Here is a 17799-nt window from a genome sequence, read left to right as displayed (position 1 = left end):
AACGCGTCTGTGCGGCGCACTTAGCGGTCGCACAAAGAGGCAGCATGAATGGCGGCGCGGCGCGTTTGGGTTCTCGCCTGCATTACGCATGCAACTGCACCAAGCCACATGCACTATCGAGCAGTTGACTGAAGATGCTTATCGTAAGGCTTGTCAGCGATTGAGCCGTACGTTTGCGTTTGCCACCTGCCGCCATCACACCTCCGTGCATTTCCACTGTTTATCCTAAAGACATCGCCGCACTACGCCGTGATAGCGGCCCCTTTGAATTTCCGGCCCGCTTCACCCCATAACACTTCGGCATCGCGACAAAGCTGACTTTCGGACTCTGCTACTGTCGCAAACAGGTCGACTCGCGAAAGCGCTGGTTCGAACGTACGATGATAGACGCGGCAGAGGTGGGGGCTTCAATTATTGCCTTACGAACCTGCAATTTGGGCAGAAAGTCAGAGAAATCGGACGCTGAAGAGTTTTAGCGTCCGAAATTTCCGACGTTCTTGACCATTGACGTCTATGGGGCTGGTGATGGTGCCGCGAAAGCGTCCGAATTTACGAGCATGTTCGGAAAATCGGGCGTCCGAAAAATCGGCAGTTGAATGTATCTGTCGCCTTTCGTTGTCGTTGGCGCGGCCTTCGGCGCTGGCTGTGAGGGCACCGTTGGCACCATATAACTCAGATCTTTTGAGACAGCAGAGCGTAAAATAAAGCAAGTCTCAAGATAAAAATGAATGCGCGCGCAGAACGCTTTACCGCAGACGCATTCGACAAAATGGCGGCGATAGCACAGGAAACTGAATGTAGGATGTTCGCGATGTCGATACGATTTCCCACAATTGACCAGTGCCTCCAAGATCAGCATTTCCAATCGCAAATCTGGGGCATAAAGTAGCGATCGAAATAGAGCCTCACAGATCACCAATTAGCTTTCGTTTTGATCTCTGAGGCCATACTTTGTATGGTACGGGTGCCGGAGGAGATAATGGCTGGCGATTCGGCGTGCGCGATGGTCTCGGACAGGGTCCGGATTATCGAATGTAGATCTCGCAGCTGTCCGAAATATCGGTCGTCTTTACACATTACTTCTATGGGATCATCGGCGGTGCCGCGCGACTGTCCGAATTACCGAGCATGTCCGAATTATCGGTGTCCGATTTATCGGTCGGCGACTGTATATGTAGAGACAGGTATGCACTCTGCATGAGTGTCGTGTTTCTTATATGTGCCATGCTAATACAGGCTACGTTTATGGATGACCAATTCGCCCGAGCAGCAGCCCTTCTGTATGCATTCGTGCCTGTCTGCAAGTGCTGCCTCTTTCGTGTAAATGTGCCAACTTGTGCCCTTGCAGATTCTGTCAGGCATCACGCTGACGGACTGCGGGATCCTGGTACTGGCGTTTGCCAAGTCTCAGATCTTCCAGGTGTTCTACTTCCGCATGTACCTGGGGATCATCGCTTTTGGCACGCTGCACAGCCTCATCTTCCTGCCCGTGTTCCTCAGCATCCTAGGTCAGTACGAGAACCCTCCCACCTCTCTGCAGCTGCCTTGGAGTTTCTTACAATTTTCTAGTTCAATTACAGTTTCCTAGAGGGAAAGCTGAGGCTACGACTCTGTTGTACGCTTGGAAATGCTTGTATGTGTCGCGTTCAGACTGGCATCATTCGCAAACAACTTGGACACCTCAGATGCTTCTAAGCGTTCCTTGCGTCACAGTAGTTAATTTTTTTACTGAAGCAACATGTGAGGAGCAAATTTTTTTTCTTAACATTATGCAGAAACAAATTTTATTTAAATTTGAAAGCTCCTGCTTTGTTGTACAAGTTTATGAAATGTAAAAAGTTGCGACTAGCCGCTCAAGTAGGAATACCGACGACAAGGTCAGTAGCGTTCACTCTGCAGTACTGTGTTGACTTTTCCTTCCTTTCGTCATTTGCTTATGCACTGCTCTTGAGTAAACTTTTATTGCGAAGTGTAATAAAGGTGAATAATACCTATTTATGAACATTTTGTTTTAAGCAAACTTTATTTGTCAAGCCATGTCCATGTATTAGACCAAGCCTCACTTAACGCCAGCCAATGCAAGCCTCGCAGACGTATACCGTCGTTGCCATGATGGCACAGTAGCCCCTAGAAAACTTGCATAGACGGTGGCGCCAGATTCTCCTCTAGGTGTTATTGTGAGAAACTCTAGGGCACCCGTCTTTCGGTGCCAAGGTGGAGATGCGGGAGGCACATGCTTTGGTACGATTGCTTTTGGGAGCATGTATTCTGCGTAAAAGGGACACTATAGAGAAATAACTTTAGGCTGTTATATAATTAATCATCCATCTAGTGTACCAAAAAGTTTATTGAAATATTACCTGAGGGGAAATCTGGCACCATCATCTCTGCAAATTTCTCAACAAGGAGCATGCCGTCCGGGAAAAATTGCGTTATATTGGTCTACGAGGCTTCTGGTAGCTGGCGTTGGGCAAGACTTGGTCTAAAACATGGATAAAGCTGCATGGATAAAGTTCTCTTAACTCTTTAAGGTGCCTAAGTACAAGCCACAAAATATGGCTGTTTCTTGCGCGAGGAAATAACGAGGGAAGGGGTCCAGGGGACCCCTTCCCTTGTTATGGCTCGTACACATTGCGTTATGGCTTTGTACACATTGGCATACACAACTTGTTTTTGGTAGTTCTGTCAACTAGTTGCTAAAAAGAGCAGGACAAATTGGGCTTTGGATGGGTTGAACCTCCTGCGTAATAAATGGGTCTTCATTTAACTTGATTTAACTGTGTATCGCTGCATATGATCAATTTGCTGAGAGCACTACCATGTTCGACAAATTGTGCGACGTGCCACTTTTTGCGAGCCGCATCAACAGTATCATTTTTGTCTGCTTGAAATCGATATAACCGAAAATATAATTTCGCTCTATTTCTACTGAGATTTAATTCTATTTATGCGAAAAGAGAAAATGAATGACTACAGGAAAAATATAACTTTAATTACAATTTCATTGAGATTAATTACTGAAAACTCACAAATCAACATATTACATTATTTTTGTTGCACCAGAATACTGAGTGCCTTGGAATAATAATGTGTAAATGTGATGCATTTACAGACAGTTCTTCATAAGTTGCGTCTTAAAAGGTTGAAACAGAATGTTTGTAAAAACTGTATTTACTCACATAATTTGCGCACCTTTTTTCGCGAATTTGGAGCTCCGAAGAGGGGGGCGCAATTTGCGTGGAGATTTCGCGAACACATCCAAAATAATGCACAGTATATACAGTCGATCCCGGATATATCGAACTCGAAGGGGACCGCGAAATCGTTCGATATATCGATAATTCGAAATACGAAATATGCGTATTTAAGGCTTTAATTAAAGCACTGCAGACCTCGACCCAGTTTTCTGAAATCGTAAAAAGCGCGAACATTACGATTCACTCACATATGCTAAAGAACAAGGCGAGAACTTCTTTTGCAAGTTAGCGCACTTTATTTCGCATGAAAAAAGTCCGTTAACTTGTCTTGCTTCTTGCGCGTCGTGAATTCATCAAGTCATCGTCAATATCATTGAGGCTTTCCAAATTAAGTAAATTCAGCACCTTCCGCCACAACAGCGGTGATCGACGCTGAACGTCGATGCAAGCTCTGTAGCGCGGTAAAGGGTTTAGCGGTGGCAGCGGCGGCTGGCATCTTCAAACCGCACGGGTCCATTTCCGCAGCACCGACAACGTCGGCTCTGATCTCGGCATCGATGCAGTCAGAAACAGCTACGTCGTTATCTGCACCGATGAAGTCACTCGCTGTGCTCCCGTCCGATACGACGCCCGGAAACGCTAATTAAGTCGCAAAATTCACTGACGCACCGTACGCCGTAGTCAGCGGTCATGACGCGCCCAAAGATGTCACCTGGCACCAAGGCCCATAAGGAAACAGTGCACGATGGTGCTTTACTTGACGTCGTTCCAAGCACCGGTGATCATTTTTATCGCTACGAGCGGGAAAATGTTTAGTTCGACTCCCGAATGACAGTTTATCAAGAACGAAGCGCGAAGTACACATTCCGCAAGAGACAACGCTGCACGAAGAAACCTTTCTCCACCGTCGACATGTTGGCGATACCGATGGCACTTGTGGCTTTGCAGAAGGCAGCCACTACTTTGGCGAGAAATGCGAAAAAAAGCGTGCCTCTGAGATCTGCGTTTTAAAACCGAAAACACTAAAAATACGTCACGAGGTTGTGAATCTCGAAGGCCATGCTTTGCGGGCCTGCATGCCATCGTGCGCGGACAAGGAAGGGAATGCAAACATTACAACAATACTGCGAAGTCACTTCGAATTCTCATTTTGGTGCCCTCGGCAAGCAGCCTCTTTGAAAAACACTAGCCCATGCATTAAAACCTGTGGATCGCGCGTCAAATATACCGGTGAACTGACAAGCGCTGCGCAACGAACTAGAGCAACGCAATTTCGTCACCTGCGCGGGACAATGGATTAGAACTTATCAGAACGCGGCCGAAAAATGATCAATAGTTGTTAGGAAAAATGCACTTTCTGGGCTTCGGCGCGGGGCAGCATTTGATATGGCGGATGTTTCGCTGTGCGGGAGTTCGATATACGTGCACACCAGCCCCATACTTTTGCATGGGAAATTCAAGGGGATTTCTCAACCGTTCGATATAGCCAATAATTCGATATATCCGAGTTCGATATATCCGGGATCGGACTGTAGTCCTAAGGTGTGTGGTATATACATTAAAAAACAGAATAAATTATAGCACAAACGAAGAGTACTTGTTTAACAGAATTAGCATGTACTTTAACCAGCCGGATCCGGTCATGCACGGTCTAGTCAGAATCACTGGTCAAGAAGTTCGAATTGGAATTATCGCCGCGGCCGCTGTCACTGCCCTCCCAAAGCGCTTCGTCCTCGGTTTCGTCGAGCGTGTTCGACAGTCTTGTCTTCTTGAAGCTCTTCACGACAATGCTGGGAGAAACGAGCTTCCACAGCACGGTGATACCAATGGACCTAAGCTCTCGCACATATTTGAAAAGGTATTCTTCAATGGCAGGAAACTTTCCTTGCTTTGGTCCCCCGGAACGCTCTTCTTCCTGGTCAAGCGAACTCTGCTGCTTTATCCAGTACCGAACGTGACTCTCATTTAGACTGAAGTGCTTGACGGTGGCACGGTTCCTGTTTTCTTCGGCAAACTCTATAACAGTGAACTTGAATTTCATCGTATAGTTATTGTAGCCCAGCGCAAGAGAACAGTGAAAACGCGACTGGCTGATGGCAAAAGCTAAACTTTCGGAATCAACCAAAGCTGCACTGCAGCGTGGACATAATGCAAATGCAGATAACGAGGGACAGCCAGGAGAAAAATTGGTGCAGTTGGCCCCCACATGCCTCCGATGTAGAAAGTAGTCCGCGCCATGTCGCGTGCGTGCATTCTCACGGCGGGAGAACGCTCGCGCAGTTGCAACAATCCATGAGCAGGTTTGGGTGTTCGGGTACGGTCTCTAGAATATAATATTCTAGGGACCGTAGTTCAGGGGTTTCCGGAGAATAGAACGAAGTAATCGGAAGAAGGAACTGGCACTCGCAGCCCGTCTTGTGTATGACTGCGCTCGTAAGCTCGGCGACGGGTGCGGCCATCCAAAGTCTCTCCGTGTGCGTGCGCCGGCGAGCTGGCTCTGGCGGGATGGGGAGCGCAAAATATGCGAGTAAATATTCTTTTTTAGCACAGCTGGCTAAATGTTTGGGGTGCACAAATTATGCGAGGGTGCAATTTATGCAGGTAAATACAGTAGCTCTCATTCACCCGTATTACAGTTTGCTATAAAAGTCTACTGACCAGCAGTGCATAATCAAGCGGTAAAAAAAATTAAATTAACACGAAAGAAAAAGGGGGGAATCTATTCATGACTCCACTGTGACTGCATGACGTTCAGAAGATGCAACTTTCACCATATTCTGCATCACTGTGAAAAGTGAGGATGGGGCTAAATTGTTGTTCCTTTACCATGACACAACGTTGCTCCGACACAGTTCCTCACTGTGGCACAAGGGCTGTTTCGACAAACTGAGCAGCCACAATTATGCGAGAGTAAAGGGGGCAAGTACACCATCTCAAGCACGTGTGAAAGTGGTGGTTCCATTATGCGACCTCATTTGCGCCTGAACCTCATGTGACACCAGCCATTTGACTGCAGGCTTCAAGAAAGAGTGCGCGTTCTCTTATGCACCGAGACATATGAGCAATATTAATAAACAATGGAGTGAGAAACATTGCAGATTAGTGCAAGAAATAGTTAGGGACTCTGTAAATGTGCACTTGGAGAACACTTCGAAGTGCACGGCCTAGATTTGGCTACTATCCGTTAGTCGAGCTAGCACAGGACAAAGTCGGTGCACACCCGGTACTTGCATAACCATAGTGCACAAGCTCACATTGCAGCATGACAATTTTGCACCATCACTTACCCTACTTTGTGGTATACAAACCATGGTTACCTCAAGGAACTACCAAGATGCCCAAAATTAAAAACTAGAGAAAATGCCCAAAGCCACGACAGATGAGGATGTAACTTTCGTGCAGAGCCTTGCTCTCTTTCCTTAACTCCCCCCTTTTCAGCACACTGGGGAAAAAAAAGGAGAAAGAAAAATGCGTTAGTTGCATGTCATTATTACCTGTAACTTCCCTGATACTTGATGTTTCTGAAAAGTATTTGCAGCAGGAGATGCCTTATAGTTACACACAGAGAGGTGTTTCAGGGTCCTTTAAGCATTGCCCTAGTTAAGAAAAATGTTCATGCATGGTTTGAGTGGTTTTTAGCGCTTGGTGAGCCATTTCATCTGCATGAGGTTTGCGCTATGTAATGTATAATGTTAATGCGAGGCCGCTCCTTGTCATGTTATTGACTGATGTCCCAAAATAAAGTTGGCAATTTCGAACATGTGGCCCTTACACATCTTGAGACATCGTTATGTGTTTTTGGCAGCCTTTACTTGCATGATTTTTGGTGCTTGGTGAGGTATTTCATCTGCATGAGGTTTGTGCTCTGTAATGCATAATCTTAATGCGAGGTCAATAATTGTCATGTCATTGACTGATGTCCAAAAATAAAGTTGGCAATTTCGAACATGTGGCCCTTGCACATCTTGAGACATCATGTGTTTTTGGCAGCCATCTGCCTTTACTTACAAAGGTAGCACCACAACTAAAAATTTTAATCGTGTCTAAAACAAAATTGCTGCTGTTGCAGCTTATTGTCAAAGTCTCTCGCTGCTATTCGCCGTGAGATCGGGCTACAGGTGGCAGAACCGTCGCCGCGCTAGTGTGGATAGGCGGTTGTCGGCGCATATACAAACGCGCACAACAGCGCTTCGTTATGAGCGATTTGACCCGATTTCCGGCAAACAAAATGCGTTAACTGCAACTTTCTGGCAATGTGTGCGCTCGTCATTTGCGAATTAATGCACGAAGTGCGCCGAACGTTGCTATTACTTCTGAGAGAAGCGCCTTCTGCCAACGAACAGGTTGCTCGCCTTCGGCAACAGTCGGCGTTGTCGCAATGGATGACGTTTTCTTGTTGTTTTATTAGTACATGTTTAGCTCTTGTTCCACCTACTACGCACTGCTGTAACGCGACTGAATTAAGTATTCACTTCTTGTTCATCTGGATACCCCCTAACAAAAAGAAAGCACGCGTATTCGTGCACGATAAGTTCAAATAGCACTTTGTGCACTGCACGCTCAAATATATTCATCCGCATTTCTTATTCAGTTCTCCATGAAATGTTGGACAGTTTATGAGGAAAGCTACGTGGCTGACAGCGCTACGGAGACGTTTAACACGCACACGTTTGTTTTTATTCCAGTAACTGTACACAAAGGTATACCTGTACAGCACGGAACTTTCTTCGATTGATTACACTCACGACAGTAATGGAACAAAGGGACGGTTATTTGACAGCACCAAAGTACATTTTTTCATGCGAATAATGTCCGCTGCCTCCCGTCAATCTATAACAACGCAACACAAACGCTCAAGATAATGTAAAGAGCAAAAGATGCGGCTTCCCATGACATTACTACGACATAGATGTAACGTACGCAGTTTGGATTAATTTTGACCATCAGGGCTCTTTAACGCGTACCTTAATCTAAGTATACGGGTGTTTTTGCATAAATTTCGCCACAAGTTAAAATGGCGCAAGGCCACTCAGTTTTGTGATTTCCGTGTCATTCCATTTTCTGTTCTTTTTTAGGGGACAATTTAGGCACCAAAGTGTCAGATGCGAAATGACAGAAATATTTCTCTGCAGTGGGACAAGGACCGTATACAACTAAAGCTCGTCGCGTCACCTAAACGACAGTCCCAAAGTTATACATCTAACCACAACGTGCAAGTGCATGAGAGCCTTTTTTTTTAACCACCGAGCCGCTAAAAGGCTATATTCACATGATATTTAATACTTCTCATCTTTAGGACAACGCCAAGTGTACTTTGCGATGTGCTTCGACCACAGAGCGGCGCCTACACTGATATGACTCGCGTGCACGGAGGGTACGACGACCACACACAGCACTCTCGACAAGTGCACTCACTGATCGTATTACAGTACATATACAGCCGATAAAGGTCAAATTCTTCTTTACATCGTGTTATGCATACGTACGAACGGTTAAAGTTGCACTAACGCAACGGAACAAACTGCCTTTTGAGGACCTGCATTACGTACGCATACATGCAAACACAACGTGGCTAGCAGACGACGCATGGAGCAATCCACACTAGGCGCGGTTCAGCCACAAGCCGCCAGGTGGCGACTCCGCTCGATCTCTCGGCCAGTAAGGTCAAGGACGCGGGTCCATTCCCGGCCATGGCGGCCAGATGGAGATAAAATGCAAAACATGCCCTTATACATAAACGTATGTGCACCTTAAAGAACACCAGGTGGTCAGAATTATCTCGCAGCCCCCCACTAAGGCATGCCTTGCAATCGTATCATGGTTAGGGCACGCAAAACCTTAGAATTGAATTTATTAACACAAAGTGAATCATATGTACAACTTATAATCTGCTTTGTGCTCAGGGCATGCGCTCGTCAAGCCAGGCATAATGTTTTGTCATGTTCGTCTTTTACAGCATCCCCTGTTTCAATGCGTGCAAGGAGAAGACTGTTGGTTGTGAAGTGAAGTTAAATCGTGTTTTCCTAGGAATGTTTTAGCATTGTAAATAAACACTCACGTTCACTGTTTTGGACTCGAGCGGGATTGCACTTTTCTCAGTTTGTTGAAAATGCGCGGCTAAAATTTCGTAAGTGACAAACGTGCGAGCTAATGCTTCTAGGTCTTCTCCCTGATGAAATAGAAAGTTCCGTATAAGAAACGGGTGTTCCGTAGATTAATTGCAGCAACAAGAAATTATAGTGCAATGTAGATTGTAAGATAACTTTTCGAAATTTATATGTCTATTTGGAAACTATGCATATTCGATATGCAATTTCTCTGCAGCAGCTTTTCTTCTTTTTCTTGGCAGAAGTATGGTCAGTTGTTGCAATAGCCACCAGAGTGGTGTCAGGTAGAGTTTAAAGCATTTCTGTCCATTCTGAAGCCTTGTATAGTATGATGAATAGAAGTGTAACAATAGTGTGGGGTGAGTGAGCCTTCGGCATGCAGATTCATCCAACATATGTAGTCGTGGGCAAAGAAACGGCCAATTGACAACAAGCATGCATTCACACGGCAGGGTGCAATCGCAGATGGCAGAACCGGAACCGACGGGCTGGGAAGTCAGCAGTGCCAGCGCACTTCAGCATCCACATTGGAGACTACAGGCACCCATCCCAAGCCAGTCACAGGCTGTCAAAGCACCGATAAAGAAGAGGCTGCAAGACTGTACAACGTTGTATCAACGACCGAAAGCTCGCCCGTTCTCTCCAAAACTGTCATGGGAGTTGACGATATCAAATCGGAGGCTAAACACACCAATACCAACTCATTCACTAGCCTTCAAAGTGCTAGTGACGAAGAGGCTGCAAGAGGGTAGAGCGTTATATCAACGGCTGAAAGTTCTCCCGTTCTTTCAGAAACTTCCATGGGAGTTGATGAAGTCAAACTGAGGACTACGCAGGCCGATCCCAACCTGTTCACTAGCCGTCAAAGCCCTAACGAAGAAAAGGCTACAAGAGCGCACAATGTTGTCTCATCAAGAGAAACTTTTCTGCTTTCGAAAACTGACGTCAGTGAGTTGACAGCGTTAAATTGGACGAAATATATTCCGAGTGGTAAGGACCATGCCAGGTCCACACAACAAGAGCACCACCACCATTGCCACCACCACACCAAGCATGACCACAACGGAAAACATTTGCACTCGCACCCTAGTGCCCCCCCATAATGGCCCTGTCACTGAAATTGTCTCAGGAGTGGACCACATTAAACAGGAGGAAATCTTGAGGGCAAGCAATGTGGTACCCGAGGACAGTGTTAAATTGGAGACCGAAGAACAGGACCCTGAAACATTCACACAAAATCTGCAATGTGATCCGAACCACGCGAAGGCCACCACACGATCGAGGCGCCACCAACACCACCACCACCATGATCACGCACGAAGATCTGCACACTCACATCCAAGTGCTCGTCAGCATGCCCCTGTTCACAAGATTTCCCCAAGAGTAGACAATGTTAGGTCTGATGACAGTGTTAAATTGGAGTGACTTGAGTCATGATAGCCATGTCGATGAAATTGTCAATAGCCCTACCAGTGAAAATGTCCCAAGTGGATGTTAAACCAGAGGACAGTATGTAACTGGATGCTGAGAAACCCAATGCTGTTGGGAAAAGAAGCGTGATGCATCTCCAGAGTGGCAAGGACAACGCCAAGGCCCGCAGTGCAATGAAGGCAACAAGACAACGAGCACCTTCACGACTGAAGATCATCTCACTCGCGCCCTTGTGCCTGTGCATGTTGCGGCCACTCTACAAGGAAGCAGCTGAACACATCGCAGTCAATGAAAGTGAAAGAACTTCCTACACCGTAGATGTCCAGAGCACGGATCACAGAAAGCGCAATAAAGTTGAAGAGAAAAAGAAAACTATAAACATTTCAGAGTTCTATCGGAGATCAATAGGCAGGACGTTCTTTTACTCGCCCACTGTGATGGCTTAGCACTTAAGGTATCACACTGCTAAGCTTTAGGGTGCGGGTTGGATTTCTAGCCATGGCAGCCACATTTCGATGGGTTAAATATGCAAATAATAACGCCCGTGTACTTAGATTTAGGTGCTTGTTAAAAAAAACCACAGGTGGTGGAAATTGATAGTCTCCCGCTATTGCGTGTCGCGTAATCATATGGTGGTTCTGATGCTTAAAAACCCTAGTAATTTTACATATGAGCAAAGGACATTCGTCCTGGAGCAGACATAGGATGATTGTGAATCATGATAAATTGCAGATTTCAGTCAGGGGCTTGTTGCTGCAGCCATTGCAGGTATGCATAAGACTAGTGTACTTCCAGTGGGTTTGAGCCACAGTGACTAGGCGAACAAGAACATAATTGGAGATCAACAGGCAGGACCTTTGTCCTGTGGTGGACGTATATGGTACAATGATGATTATGATGATGAATTACAAATGCCAGACAGGTGCCCGTTACGGCAGCCAACGTCGGCATGCATAAACGTGGAGTACTACTCGGCCAATCCCCCACAGTGGGTGTGAGCCACAATGACTAGGTGAACAAGAATATAATACGAGACCAACAGGCAAGACCTTTGTCCTCCAGTGGACATATATAGTGTGATGATGATTATGATGATGATCATGATGAATTACAAATGCCAGACGGGTGCACGTTGCTGCAGCCAGTGTCCGTATGCGTAAACCTGGAGTACTGCTTGGTCAATCACCCACAGTGGGTGTGAGCCACAATGAGTAGGTGAACAAGAACATAATTGGAAGTCGTTAGGCAGGACCTTTTTCCTGCAGCGGATGTATATGGGATGATGATGATCATGACGAATTACAAATTCCAAACAGGAGCCCGTTACTGCAGCCAAGGTCGGCATGCATAAACCTGGAGTAACTTGGCCAATCCCCTACAGTGGGTTTGAGCTACAGTGACTAGGCGAACAAGAACATAATTGGAGATCAACTGGCAGCACCGTTGTCCTGCAATGGGCATAAATTGTATTACGACTGATGATAATGATAAATTACACAATGTTAGGTAGGCACACGTTACTGCAGCCAGTGTTGTCATGCAGAAGGCTAAAGTACTATTGTGCCTATCCCCCACAGTGGGTGTGAGTCACACTGACTAGGTGAGCAAGAATGTAATTGGAAATGGATGGGTAGAGCCTTTGTCCTGCAGCGGACATAACTAGATGAAGATCATGATGAAGTACAAATACCAGGCTGGTGCCCGTTACATTATAATTAAATCAGCCAGCCGTGAGTAGTTGCCAAGAATGGCATAGAAGTAAGTGGGAGTCATCCTGCAAAATCATTGCCAAGGCATTGTTTCAGATCCTAGAAGAAATTGCCCTGCCAAAACCAAGTGTGCATCTGTGCCTGCCTCACCCTTCCTTCTCCTTTTTTTCTTTGTTCATGTGCAGGTCCTCCTGTGAACAAGGACAAGTTGATAGAACACATTCAGCTGCACGAGATGGTGACGGTGACTCCCACAATAACGAGGTCCAAGAGCGACAAGTATACTCCAAAGGATGTGAGCGCATAATGAAGCTCTAGCTACATATTTAAAAACGTAAGTGCCCTGTTCTTCTGCTTCTTGTATTTGCTTATTGGCCCTTCCAACCTTTGCAGGTTTTAACAAACCGTGTTTTAAGCAGTTTTGGACCAATTTGTACAGTTGCTGTTTCTCACTGTGTTGAGTCCTTGCTCGTATTGTTTTCCAGGCTTACATGAAATGTCACAGGCTTTGCATCAAATGCTGGTTTCCATAGATCATGCTTATTATCGTAATTGCCATACTTACATGCTTCCTTTAGAGTCAATATCCTGAGTGTTTTTTCCGGGCACTTGGGAGAAAGAAAGAAACGTGAGAAAGGAACTTGGAGGTTCCTGTGAATGGCATCATCTGCTTCACCGTTTAAGGCACTTTCTACGCAATTGTGTACACAACTTCTTTTGCTTTTGTTTGTTGTGTCGACTAGTAGCTGAGAATGAGCACAATACATTAAGCTATGCGTAAATTGAACCTCCTGCACAGTAAATGCTTCTTCATTTAACTTTATTTTGCAGCGTGTTGTTGCACATGATCACTTTGCTGAAGGCACTACTATGTTCGACGAGTTGTCCGACGTGCCGCTTTCCACGAGCCACATCAAAAGTAGAATTCTTACTGGCTCGCAACGAACATAACTGATAAACGAAACTGCAGTGTATTTCTAGCCTGAAATTTCATTCTGTTTATGCAAAAACACCAGGTGAATCACTTCAGGATAGATAGATTTAATTATGATGTAATTTAGTTTAATTACTCTGAAACACACAGATAAATGTATTATGACGTTATTTTTGTTGCAATAGAGCATCGAGTGCCTTGGAATAACGCTGTGTAAATTTGACACCAATGCAGTAGTTCGGGCACATTGGTAATCAGTTTTAAGAGAACTAATACCCTCTCGGGGATATTTAAGGGAATAAAAATGAAACAAAATGAACTGACAATAAAAGTTCATGGAAATAATGGGCAAAAAAAAGGCACAAGTATCACGCACACAAGCACTTGTGAGCTTGTCTATGTGTGCCTTTTTTCGTCCATGTTTCCCATGCGCTTTTAGTTCTCTTCAAAATTTGACACATTCACAGACAGTTCTTCATATGTCCTGCCTGAGGGGCTTAAGACACAGCTGCATTTTCTGACACTTAGTATCGTGTGTTTCAGGGTGCAAACCTGCATCGGAAAGAGAAAAACAAAAAAGAGGAAGGAGACGACAAGCGGCAGCAGCAGCCCCCGACCAGCTTGTGCCGGTGGCCACGAAGCGTGTCGTCGTCCTCCCGAGTTTTCTTCTCGCGTTTCGGCACGGCACGACAATGGCACTTCCAAATATGGCTGTTGTTACGCGGCTTGCACGTGGTTCCTTCCCTCATTTTTTTTTTGTATCCCACCTTTTCTCTTCTTTAATATGTACATGTGATACAGTCCCCTTTGGGCACGGCCTCCTTGCTACCCTCTCTCGTGCTCTCTCTACGAGGTTAGGCAAGCAGAGTTGCCTCTGGTGATGCAAAACTCGCGTAAAACATTCGCTTGTCAATGTGTGTGTGTGATTGTGCGTGTATGTTGTACGAGAACTGCGTACAGACTCTGGAAGTGCGAAAATGCATCCAAGATGCACACTTAAATATGGTTAGAGCACTCCTCTTGTTAGTTTTTTTTTTCTGTATGAGCACACGCCGGCTTATTTGTGGTGCTGCTGTTGCAATCGTCTCTGTTGCACCCGAGCGTGATTGTTTATACGATAAAGCGATCGGTATCGATCTGTGGCCATCAGCATCGCCACTCTTGTCACGCGTGCGAGTTCGTCCTATTGCGTTCTGGCTTTGCTCGTCTTAACAGTTTTGCATCACCGGCACTGTGCACACTGCACTGGGGATTTTGCTGTACGGTGCGAATCATCGACGGGAACATGCAACGAGTATCTCTTAAGCGAAACACGGTGTGCATGTGTATTCATTTATTGAATCAACTTCTACATTACATTAATAAAACGTGGCTGTCCCCTTGCATGTTTTTTTTTGTTGTTTCCCTTTGTATCGTCATTTTTGGGTGTGGCAACATTTTGATGCAGCCACCTTTGTTCGCGCTTTGTTTCTTTATACAGACTTTTTAAAACAATGTTCCAAATTAAGATGACAAGTGGGGAGTGCTCTCTCGTGAGATTGCAGCAAATGTTGATGTGGCAATGCACTGGTTGCAGGGCTTATATCATCTACTCCCACATGCAGCCACTCTGTGGCTATAACATTGCAGTGCTGTCACGTTAAAGTCTCGCTTAGTTGATTGTTACGAGGAAAGAGACGCACTATCGCGGCAGCACTTTGCAAGTGTTTTTTTTATAGGCAAACCTCATTCTTATTTTATAGAGCTGTATGCAAAGAAGCGTTGGAGGTCCACAATTGTGCATTAACTATCGATATTTTTTCTTTAGTCGGCACAACCTCCTTGCACTTTTCGTTTTTGTACATTCCACATTGGCTTTAGGTGTTCGCTTCGCATGTATGAAATGCGTGGCTCAATGACTTAAAAGTAAAGTGCGCGCTCGCGTTACGAGATGGGTTGCACCTCTAAGACTTCTTTTTATTCGAATATCCTTGTTGTGTAAGGCTGGAGAGTCTACCCCCCCTGAAATTTGCAAAGGCTGCTCAACTCTCTGATCTCGTTTCTCTCGGTCAAGTGTGATAACAGCCCCTCATAGACTGCAATGTTCTCTGCAATCCTCAGTGTTCCCCGTCAAATCTACAGTGAACGAAAGTTGCCTGGATGACCTGATTTCCAATTAGGCACCTTCGAGCAGGCACTGGAAGCAGTGTTGGTTACTAAGCTTCAACTCTGGATGATTCATCGAGAAACATTGATGAAGTGTCGCAATCACATCAGTCGGGAGGTGGAACAGGCCTCTGTTCGGCAGAATGTAGCGAGAGCTGCGAGTTGAACTGGCGCTTGCAAGTGTGAGGGGAGAGTGTATGGAGTGTGTTTGCAACACTGTATGTGCACTGTCTTAGTCTTCTTTTTTCTCTTGGTCTTGCGCTGTTCCTTTTTTTCTTTCTCGCGATCAAGAAGGCAGATATCTCATCAGCCCCTTTCTTATTTTTCGCGTATGATCAAAAAGGAAACGTTCCATGGTGACCAGACTCACAGATGTGTGTATTGTCTGAGCATTGTCTTCTGCCAAGTGGTGGTGTTGTCTGTAGCGTAAAGCATTCTAGTCTTTCTTCCTCTTTGATATTACTTTGTTTTTTAACTAAGGGGCTTGGAAATGTAGCAGTTGAGTCTTATTTATTTCGAACATCAGCGGAGAATTTAATCTAAATTGGCGCATACTTCCCACAAACGGGCAGATCATACACTGAGCGTTGGTCTGGCCGCACAACAGTCCATGGTGCTTGAAGAAATGAGTTTTCTCACTTTAAAATGGAGAGGTACTCGCTTTTCACCTATCCTGTGCCTTTTTGGTGGTTGCAGAAAGGGAAGTTTTCAAATCCAACTTTCTATTGTGATGAACGTCGTTTCACCGATATTTATAAAGCCAAGTTTCTTTTCTTTCTTTACCAATGCTCACCAGCTGAAGTAGTGAAAGGTCCACATGGCCCCCTGTTCTTACTGTCTTAATGCTTCACAATTTTTTTTCTCGAAATTGTTGATATTGTGGGCATTAAGGCGTTGTCCTCTCTTTAACCTGGCTGCCTTCCATGAAACTGCCTGTGGCAAACATGCATTTCAGAAGAGAAGAGAGAGAGAGAAAGAGATTTAAGATGAACCAGTTTGATCTTGTGATCTTAGTGAACATTCACGTGAATGTGTGATAGTGCGTTGTTACCATTGGGAATGATTATACATGTGTGTGGAGGCATGGAACATTCACACCCACATCACTGCTCTGGAACAAGTTGTACAGGAAAAATGTACAGTAAGACCAATAAAAATATGTGTTGTCTTGTGGTACATAAATTGTCCAGTGTTTTTTTCGTAACTACTATGTATATAAGGAATAACAATGAGAGGAACGCTACGAATAAATGAATTTTAGAATGGCTACCACTGTACATACATCATGTACACAGGTATGTGTAAAGTTACACATGTGTCAGTATATGCAAACTAGATTCCTTCTTGTATCAAGTGGATTCCGAGCAATGGAGCGATCCGAGCAAGCTTTGTATTTGCAGTCACTGAAGAAATGTAAAAGATATTTGCAACACCAGTTTTTGTTCTCTCGAATGTATATATTAAATTTGATTCAATATTTTACGCCAAACCTGTACATAACTCGGCCAGTCATATATCCGTGCGCAGAAAACCCCCTAGTGCCCCTCGTAATCGTATCGTGGTTTAGAGACGTTAAACCCCAACAATTATTTATGCTCTCGTGGTTGTTTCGTTAACTTCATATATACAAACATTTTCATGGCATAACACGTGTGTATTAGGAGAATGAATGGTAGGTCATGACAAAGAATATGGCATAAATGCCTGATAGCATCCTGATGCCATCGTGGTCATTTCATCGCTTTATACCAGCACGTGCATCACATGACTTGCGTGCATATAAGCATGAATGACAGGTCATGACACAATCATATCGTCTGAAACTGTTGTGCTTTAACATGGTGTATACCAGAATGCACGTATGCGGAGTAACATGTGGTAGTGAATGACATATCCAGACATGAACCACCCTAACGCCATGAATGGGAATTGATCGAGAGGCTCGTTTCCTTGTTAGACACGTCCTGAGGAAGCCTACGGATAATGATGAAAAGGTAAGCATAGGGGACATATATGTAGTTTAGCTGCACCGTAGTAATTACGACATAGATGGCAATTAATTAAAGTGCACAAAAAAAGTCGCCGTAAGGGCGACGCAGTGAATGCGACACCAAAAAATTGGAATGCTACACGAAGTAAGGCTAGCGAATAACTCCTTTAGGATCCGATCTGGCGTAACTCTACAAAGCGCTGGCATAAGGGAATACGGCCGTTCCAGCGCGCGAAGCGGTTTTCGTGCTGTCTATTGCTTCAATGCGAAGTAAGCGTTGAGAGCA

The 17799-nt window shown here is 45.0% G+C and overlaps 1 protein-coding gene across 1 annotated transcript in view; it reads left to right on the top strand.

Annotated features, from left to right (window-relative positions):
- The window catches only part of LOC119383664 (NPC intracellular cholesterol transporter 1-like), a gene marked incomplete in the record, with an annotated part of 143907 nt that extends 127202 nt beyond the window's left edge, over positions 1-16705 (top strand). The window contains 3 exon segments of the mRNA XM_049412611.1: positions 1349-1508; positions 12630-12778; positions 13922-16705. Coding sequence (XP_049268568.1) covers positions 1349-1508; positions 12630-12751 — 282 coding nt within the window.
- Positions 16706-17799: the final 1094 nt, after the last annotated feature.

This window comes from Rhipicephalus sanguineus, chromosome 2 (genome assembly GCF_013339695.2).
Source record: "Rhipicephalus sanguineus isolate Rsan-2018 chromosome 2, BIME_Rsan_1.4, whole genome shotgun sequence".
NCBI classification, from domain to species: domain Eukaryota; kingdom Metazoa; phylum Arthropoda; class Arachnida; order Ixodida; family Ixodidae; genus Rhipicephalus; species Rhipicephalus sanguineus.
The sequence above is the reverse complement of the archived record's forward strand: the minus strand, read 5'-3'. Positions and strand labels throughout refer to the sequence as shown.